The sequence below is a fragment of the Formica exsecta genome, unplaced genomic scaffold (genome assembly GCF_003651465.1).
Source record: "Formica exsecta isolate Colony F162 unplaced genomic scaffold, ASM365146v1 scaffold581, whole genome shotgun sequence".
Taxonomy (NCBI): Eukaryota; Metazoa; Arthropoda; class Insecta; order Hymenoptera; family Formicidae; genus Formica; species Formica exsecta.
In genome coordinates, this window is record NW_021853075.1 from 45,628 (window position 1) to 55,412 (window position 9,785).

Genomic DNA, 9,785 nt, shown 5'->3' on the forward strand with positions numbered 1-9,785 from the left:
AAAAAAAAAAAAAAAAATGCGCCAATGAAAAGTGACACGTTAGATATATGTATGTCATCTATCTAGATATTTGGATCATGTGGACTTTACATCCACATCATCTTCACGATAAAAAAAGACTGACGTCAGGAAGTGATGTAATTTTTAAATGAGCGCTCGATATGTTTATAATTTCTTACCATTTTGAAAGAGTGACGAAATATTAAAAAAAAGCTAATGTGATACATAATCCGAGATTTAATACACGTTATAAGATTAATATAAATTAAGTGAAAAAACCGTCACAAATATTTTTCCCGTAATATGTTGCCAAGGTTTTGCTTTTATCTCTTTTTAATGACGAAAATTATTAAAATAGACACACATACACACACATTACATCAATTATCACACATCTTAACATATCACTACGTTCGATTGAAAAAGTATTCCTCTCTCTGTACATATTCTGTTATGTATCACCGCGACGTTCACAAATCTCTTACCGAGTGCCTGTCATGTTACCGTAATCGCATCTCGTAATCAGACGATTCTACACCCGGTCGCTTCTCTCCGTACATCTCTCAATTCTCGGCGAACGTTTAATCACCGCGAGACGACGACGGTGTTCAATCTCTGTGGTGGTGCGCGGAGTCACTTCCTCGGGAACCGGAGATCCATCGGGATTGTCCGTGTTTTTTGTCGCATCGTCGCACCCGACTCATTCTATCGGGATATCTATCGAGGGATCCAGGGAGGAAGGGAAGAAAGGAAGGAAATGACGGGCGAAAAAGGGGAAAGTGGAGGGCCCGTTTGTGTATAAGTCTCGTGTATAAACCGGGAACGCGAGAGCCGAAGTTAACCGTGCGGCTTCCTACCGCGGTTTCTCGGCCGGCGACGTGCAGAGGCGCGCTTCGCTGGATTTTTCCCCCCGAGTTTATTTATAATCGCATTAATATTCTCGCGTTTGGCCCGCTCAATGGCACTTTTCCATCTCTCTCTCTCTTTCTCTGTCTCCTCCCCCCTCCCTTCTCTTTCTTTGCTTATCAACTCTCGTTTGCAGTTAAATAATCGATCCATTTTTTTAAGATACCATGAGATGCCCCTGCGAACGTCATATTCCTTTTTTCTTTTCTTTTTTCTTAATAAAACGAAACAACGAAGAGCGAGCGGAACCTACTTTGTTGATTTATTAATCAACATTCTCCTAATTGGAGCAGCAGAAAGTAGAAAGAATTTACTGAAGGATTCTAGATTTAATTCGATTAAGAGCGACATGCGTAGAATAAAGATTGCGAATTAATTGTATTGACAAGAGTTATTTCTACACAATTCTATAATTCTATAATTCTTCAATTAAGTGATCGTTTTATAAAATTTAATTTTGTAACACTATTTTAAGAACAAAGTATATCGATCTTGACAAAACTGTTTAACGTCGCGTTTATTTCAATTCAGTCGTACAATTTTTATTTTTATATGTATACTACATTTTATATCCTGCAAGCGGTTCCTCTCGTCACATATTCGTTCGATATCGTACGAAAATTAACGGTATTAATAGTTCGCTTTTCCATGCGAAAGATGAACGAGTGAATTCTATGGAGTATGGATTGAAGAGAATGCGGAAAGCGAGACGTGAGCTCGAAATTTGTACGGAACGCTATTCTATAGCCGACCCCGACGATGCAGCAGCACATCATTTAACGGTAGAACCGAGGTCGGGGCTTCTATATCCCCCGACCGATAAATTATATATCGTCGCGTGTCAAGCGTTTTTCTATGACAATTTGCAATTATCTTACATAGTATCTACCCCCTGCGTATCGACCAACGAGCAAACGTAACAAATTCGCCTGAAAAAATTCTTTGGATCTCTACGCATAATATGTAAAAATTGTATTATAAAATTATATCGTTAATATAAAATTGGATAGATATTTCAGGAGGAAAGAGCCTAAGATTCAGCTTCTAAAAGAGGAGACCTTAAAACGTAAACCTGAATCCTTATGCGAAAAAGAATAAAGCAAAGAATTCCGTCCATTAGAAAAGCAAGCACAGTCTATTGTCCTATCCTGAAGAATTGATATAAAAGTTGAGACGGTAGTATAAACAGGACTGCCGCGTACACATCGGACGGGAACCAGTAAAAGCTTTTTGGAAGTTTCGCCCGTGAGTTTAAAACTTCGTTCAAGCTGGATATTTCTGCGGCATCCTAGATATATCGTCTCCTATAGTCGTTGGTTATTTTTGGATTCACCCAGATTTTGAAAGCGACCGGTATCCCCAAATAATCAACAAAAGAGACGAGGAAAGTTTACCTCTATGTTTATACCGATAAGTATCGAGAGTATTTAGGAGCGCGATATATTACATAATAAGAATACATATAAGAGATAACGGGTGAATCAAAATTCTTCTCTTCATTTCTTTCCTTCACAAGCACACGCAATGCAGCGAGTATGTTGACTTAATTTTCTCTTTCTCTAAAACATGGGTAAATTTTAACATACGAAAGTTGTTGCGAGAATAAAAAAAAAAAATCTATCATTTCAATATGCGTGTCGTATGTAGATTATGCGAAGCTTTCTCGAAGCATTAATAGAGACAAATTTCCGGATCTAAGAAACCGCCAGCCGCGTGCGTCGCGAAAGATCGTGCCGGCCTATATCGGACTATTTTAATAACCCGGTGCCAAACGGCACCGAGCCGCTACTGCAAATACACGACAAAACGATACGTCCCCTCCTCCCCCGCGAGACTTCACCGGGCCCGCCATCCCTCCACCCACGAAAAGGCGAAAATACGCCTCTCTCTACTTTGACAGGGATGCAGCTCTCGCGGAGGTCCCCACCACCCTCCTCCCTCCGTACAGTCCCCGTTGCGTCTCCGCAACGGAGAAAAGATGCGGCGAGGGAAGATGCGGGGCGACCGCCAAGGAGTCCGGCGTTTATTTATAGATTTACAATAAAGTAAGTTGATAAAGCGCCAGGCGACGTGGGTCTGCGTGAATTGTCACGGTGCATGTGTACGTATGTACGCACGTACGATTTACGCACGTGCGCGACGTAATTTCACGCCGGCTAGTAGCCATTCCGCCATGTGGAATAGACCCGCGAAAGTAGAAAAATGGACGGTTTCTCGGCCGGCGACGTGCAGAGGCGCGCTTCGCTGGATTTTTCCCCCCGAGTTTATTTATAATCGCATTAATATTCTCGCGTTTGGCCCGCTCAATGGCACTTTTCCATCTCTCTCTCTCTTTCTCTGTCTCCTCCCCCCTCCCTTCTCTTTCTTTGCTTATCAACTCTCGTTTGCAGTTAAATAATCGATCCATTTTTTTAAGATACCATGAGATGCCCCTGCGAACGTCATATTCCTTTTTTCTTTTCTTTTTTCTTAATAAAACGAAACAACGAAGAGCGAGCGGAACCTACTTTGTTGATTTATTAATCAACATTCTCCTAATTGGAGCAGCAGAAAGTAGAAAGAATTTACTGAAGGATTCTAGATTTAATTCGATTAAGAGCGACATGCGTAGAATAAAGATTGCGAATTAATTGTATTGACAAGAGTTATTTCTACACAATTCTATAATTCTATAATTCTTCAATTAAGTGATCGTTTTATAAAATTTAATTTTGTAACACTATTTTAAGAACAAAGTATATCGATCTTGACAAAACTGTTTAACGTCGCGTTTATTTCAATTCAGTCGTACAATTTTTATTTTTATATGTATACTACATTTTATATCCTGCAAGCGGTTCCTCTCGTCACATATTCGTTCGATATCGTACGAAAATTAACGGTATTAATAGTTCGCTTTTCCATGCGAAAGATGAACGAGTGAATTCTATGGAGTATGGATTGAAGAGAATGCGGAAAGCGAGACGTGAGCTCGAAATTTGTACGGAACGCTATTCTATAGCCGACCCCGACGATGCAGCAGCACATCATTTAACGGTAGAACCGAGGTCGGGGCTTCTATATCCCCCGACCGATAAATTATATATCGTCGCGTGTCAAGCGTTTTTCTATGACAATTTGCAATTATCTTACATAGTATCTACCCCCTGCGTATCGACCAACGAGCAAACGTAACAAATTCGCCTGAAAAAATTCTTTGGATCTCTACGCATAATATGTAAAAATTGTATTATAAAATTATATCGTTAATATAAAATTGGATAGATATTTCAGGAGGAAAGAGCCTAAGATTCAGCTTCTAAAAGAGGAGACCTTAAAACGTAAACCTGAATCCTTATGCGAAAAAGAATAAAGCAAAGAATTCCGTCCATTAGAAAAGCAAGCACAGTCTATTGTCCTATCCTGAAGAATTGATATAAAAGTTGAGACGGTAGTATAAACAGGACTGCCGCGTACACATCGGACGGGAACCAGTAAAAGCTTTTTGGAAGTTTCGCCCGTGAGTTTAAAACTTCGTTCAAGCTGGATATTTCTGCGGCATCCTAGATATATCGTCTCCTATAGTCGTTGGTTATTTTTGGATTCACCCAGATTTTGAAAGCGACCGGTATCCCCAAATAATCAACAAAAGAGACGAGGAAAGTTTACCTCTATGTTTATACCGATAAGTATCGAGAGTATTTAGGAGCGCGATATATTACATAATAAGAATACATATAAGAGATAACGGGTGAATCAAAATTCTTCTCTTCATTTCTTTCCTTCACAAGCACACGCAATGCAGCGAGTATGTTGACTTAATTTTCTCTTTCTCTAAAACATGGGTAAATTTTAACATACGAAAGTTGTTGCGAGAATAAAAAAAAAAAATCTATCATTTCAATATGCGTGTCGTATGTAGATTATGCGAAGCTTTCTCGAAGCATTAATAGAGACAAATTTCCGGATCTAAGAAACCGCCAGCCGCGTGCGTCGCGAAAGATCGTGCCGGCCTATATCGGACTATTTTAATAACCCGGTGCCAAACGGCACCGAGCCGCTACTGCAAATACACGACAAAACGATACGTCCCCTCCTCCCCCGCGAGACTTCACCGGGCCCGCCATCCCTCCACCCACGAAAAGGCGAAAATACGCCTCTCTCTACTTTGACAGGGATGCAGCTCTCGCGGAGGTCCCCACCACCCTCCTCCCTCCGTACAGTCCCCGTTGCGTCTCCGCAACGGAGAAAAGATGCGGCGAGGGAAGATGCGGGGCGACCGCCAAGGAGTCCGGCGTTTATTTATAGATTTACAATAAAGTAAGTTGATAAAGCGCCAGGCGACGTGGGTCTGCGTGAATTGTCACGGTGCATGTGTACGTATGTACGCACGTACGATTTACGCACGTGCGCGACGTAATTTCACGCCGGCTAGTAGCCATTCCGCCATGTGGAATAGACCCGCGAAAGTAGAAAAATGGACGAATTGTCTCTAGAAATTGCATACATTCTTCATTTACTTAAATATGAAATATGTATGAGTCTCGTCATATATTCAATTCCTCTTCTCCTTCTTCTTCATTTTTAATTTAATGAATCTTGACTTTTTTAACGTATAATTGTATTGTACGATATAGCAAGATAAAAAATAAATAAAAGTAAATCCCGCAAAAATAATAGTCGATTCCATCGTACTTACATACGATTCATACAATTCTTTCCCGACTTACAATGTCCGAGATTATGTCCGATGTAGGAAATTCTCGAAATCGAGAATGAATCAAAGTATTATTGAGCATGGATAAAAAATTGCAACTCACCTTTTTGCTAGATTTGAAGACATTACATTTAAACGTATTGCTGCTCCCATCACGGGCGATATAACTAAATATTTTTAAATCGTGGCTATCGTGCGAAACGTAGAATATCCTGAAAAAGAAATATACATTCAGTTTTCTGTTTTATTCAAAAATTGTATTATTTTAGTGATAGAAAATACGCAAATTTTATTTATATTTTCTCGATAATTAATTAGTAACCGAGAAAGAATACAAATTTAAATATGAGACATATCTTTCTATATCGTTTCGTACAATTGTAAAATAGATAAATAAAAATTGCTTCATCAAAAACAGAGAGAGAGCAATAGTAAAATAAATGATAGCCAGCAAATACCATGCCATCTCACCTGTAAATCGGATGGTGCATCAGATATATTTTGTTCTCATCCATCCATTGCTGCTGTTTCTTCTACAAAAACGATAACGAATTGCAAGTCATTATAGCAATTATTCGAAAATATTGTTTAGCTAATATTGGCTATTACTACTATCTGCTGATGTAATGTATGTAGTATCGAAAATATATGGCACCCATGTGTATCAGTGCGAATACAACGTGGCGCTTGTCCAAAATCATTTCTCGTTATAAATTGCAACTGTTACGAAATTGTGCGTCATCGGATGTGTGTCCGAATTTTTCCTTCGAGACATTCGCGGAAAACGCTAATCTTCCTCATCTTACGCGGGCATTACGGAAATTTTGTGTTCGCTAAGAAAGAATTTTTTACAGATTTTGTTTACGATAATTGAACGGATATACATACATCTCTTCGAAAAATCTTACAATGTCCTTTGACGTGAAAAAAATCGCGTGTAAAAGATACGTTTTATTTTTACCACAATTCTACGAGAAACGAAAATCAGCTGCGATTCCAATCAAAAAGGATCTTTTGTAAGAGTAATGCAAGAATGTCACTCGTAAAAACGCTGGAAAACCTTTTATTATAATAAAAATAAAGTTAAAAATATTTTTTTTTTAATTTTATTATAACGCATGCTTAAATTGTTCGAATCTATGTCAGTGTTCAAATGTACTCCTCTTTCGCTTTAAATTATGTCATTATGTTATACTATCGCGAGTCTAGCGGACTCATCTTATCCACTTACGTATGTGAGAATTAACTTATCCGGTGAAGAGTCAACCCAATTAAGCCTATACTAACATATATACATAAAATACCGGATAACATTACTTGCCTTCTTTTTCCGTAAGGTCACTTTCAGTCCGTCCACCGAGACTTCCAGTGTCACTTTCTTCTTCTTGATCCCTTTGGCCTTAAACTCGTACTGCGGATCAAACAAATCCAGATTAATCGGAGGAGATACGAGGACGGTTAAACCACAGTATCCTCCGTAACTAGGTTAATTAGCTATTACTCACGCGGATTCTTCGCATCGCCGCCACGATCTCCACTCGGCTAGTCGGTCGCGGAACCTCCATAGAACCAATAAACTGAAATACAGAAGAAGGATGTATAACGATATCACACTAACAATTGGCAATATAAAGAATAGCGTGAGCAGGTCTTTTCTTTCGGATAAATTGTATTTATTATAATTTGATAAATTTCAATGCAACTCTTTAATCTATTTCTTTTTTAATTTAAGGAAATTAAAATTAATTTTCTCAAATCTTTCAAACGTGTTCCCTAAATTAGACTAATATCGCACTGAACTCTTCACATTTTTTTTTTAGCTAGAAGGAATTGTAAAAATGTATGAGAAATAATTCCTTATCCTCCGGTAAAATTAATCGTTTCTGGGACTTTGAATGTCACGAGCTGTAGTAAGATTTTGACGAGAACGACAAGAACCACCCCGCTTGTACATGCAGGGCAAACGTAGTTGCCGTAATCATAACGCGGGAGGAGTACGATACGGTCTGACACGATCTGTATTTAGAATTCCCCCATTGAAGCGATGGTCTTAGCCACGTGTTCGTTCGGATGATTCCACGTACACGTGGTATTCTCCCACGCGCACGCTCTTACGACAGAGTCTTGTCTCGTAAAAATTTGCGATCGATAAACGCGTGACGAGCGGTCTGGAAAACGACGACCGAGAAAAAATGCTCGCTGAACATTTTCGCGTCGCGAAATTTTATCGCTCCCATTCCTCATTTATCGATATAATTAACGCGCGCAGGAAACCTTTTACTCTTTGAAATATCGATGTGCGATATACCGGATATCGAGAGAAAAGTTCTGTTTCGTCGGTTTATTTCTTACTTTATAACTTTATAAGAAATATGTACAGTACGAGGATGGAATATTAATAGCGCAAATTCTCTAGTAGTATATCGATCTGCATTTATACCCCACTAAGTATTAAATGTAGGCATCGTATTTTCAAACCGATAACGTAGCACGCTCAGTTTTCGTATCAGACGAGCCAAATTCAGATTCTGACACTAAAAGTAAACAAAATACACTGAATATAATAATTCATACTTCTTTAATTCATTCGCTATTTCGACTTGCTTAATTTTATGACAAGAGTGTCCCATTAGATGAAATAAAATTTATTTATTTATTTATTTATTTAATAGAGATACAAATTAGACAAGATGTATAAAAATGTTTTTATCAACGCTAATGAGAACATATTATTTGCAGACCGTGCTGTTAAAAAAAACACTACTTGAAAAAGGAATGGAACTACAAATCTTTTGTTCCATATGACGATCAAGATTCTGTATTTATCAAGTTTTGGAGATAAACATTTACAATTACAGCAAAATCAAATTACTAAACGTATTGTATGTTAATTAAAAATGTGATTAACGTAAAATTCATCTTATAGGTCTGAGAGTGAATTTACAAAGTTGCACACGAGACCAACAACTTTGGCTGCTGCATAAACAAGTCCGTTTGTCCCGGACTCGTATGCACCATTTACTTTCTTCTGCTGCTGACATTGCTAAAATGATTGTGGCTTTACTAGGACGAATAATTTCTACGTGAAGGGATACTTATTGTTAATCGTGCTCGAGGCAAAATTATTCTATGCTGATTGCGGTAAACTGCCATAGAGGATAGCGAAAACGGAATTGTTTCCCGAAAACAACGCAGATTCTAAATGACTTTGTAAAGTAATTTAAATTATATATATATATATATAATTTAAATTACTTCTATCTCTTTCCAAAAATCAAATACAATTGATTAAACTTTATAAATGTCTCAACAAGACATGTCAGTATTAATCAGCAGTAATCGTAACAGTTAAAAGACAAATACAAGACTCTGTTAAAAATTCCCGATGAAAAAAAAAGTGAATCCCGCAAAACACTCCGCGTATCCTCTATCGAGACGTATCGTAGAATATTCAACCGTAGCTAAAACGAACGCGACGCCGACGATATCCCCGTAATCCAACAAAATCAATTTCAGGGGACACCACTACCGATTATAGCAGGGGAGCGCATTAAAGATACGGTATGCAAACGGAGGCTTTATAGCGTGACAGGTGAAATTCGGTAAAATCGCGTCGCGACCGATCACAGCAAGAGCATTTTAGCGTGGATTATAAATGAAGCGACTCGAACACTGACGCTTTCTCGACGACGGTGATAAGCTTGAGCTGCCACGCATCCAAGGCGTCGTCGTCTAATCGATAATTACGGGTGATCGTCTGATCGCTCGAGTAATCGATCGAAAGAAGAGATGAGCATCGTGATACCCGGCCACTCGCACCATCATCGTCGTCTTCTTACAAAGGTGACGATGGCATGTCGTCTTAAGAAAACTATCGGCTTTTAGTTATGAGAAGCGACATGGAAATTAAGGTAGAAAGGCTTGTCTCTCTAACGCCATTAGATTGTTGCTTCCCGAAGAGCAAATACAATGCTCTTATATTCACAGTTTTATATTTCCTGTAATAAATACGAAAGATATAATACGGACGCCGTATGAGAAAAAAAAAACAAGATATGCAGGATTGAAATCCTTTCTGATGGAATTCTAAATGAGAAAATGGAAAACTCGTAGTGCCTTAATCCTTTAGTTACGGTGCGTGAAAATATTTTTGAAATGTATTATAATTATACAATATACAGAT

At 38.4% G+C, this 9,785-nt stretch overlaps 1 protein-coding gene across 8 annotated transcripts in view; it reads right to left on the reverse strand.

The window, feature by feature from the left end:
• The window catches only part of LOC115242230 (carboxyl-terminal PDZ ligand of neuronal nitric oxide synthase protein-like), a 24,376-nt gene that overhangs the window by 8,231 nt on the left and 6,360 nt on the right, over positions 1–9,785 (reverse strand). For 7 of the 8 annotated variants that reach the window (XM_029818362.1, XM_029818358.1, XM_029818359.1 and 4 more), the window contains 4 exons: positions 7,108–7,179; positions 6,924–7,013; positions 6,074–6,135; positions 5,706–5,814 (listed from right to left, as the gene is read on the reverse strand). In XM_029818362.1, coding sequence (XP_029674222.1) covers positions 5,706–5,814; positions 6,074–6,135; positions 6,924–7,013; positions 7,108–7,179 — 333 coding nt within the window. Of the gene's footprint in view, positions 1–485; positions 997–5,705; positions 5,815–6,073; positions 6,136–6,923; positions 7,014–7,107; positions 7,180–9,785 lie in introns of those variants that run through there. The other variant, XM_029818365.1, reaches the window with a different exon arrangement.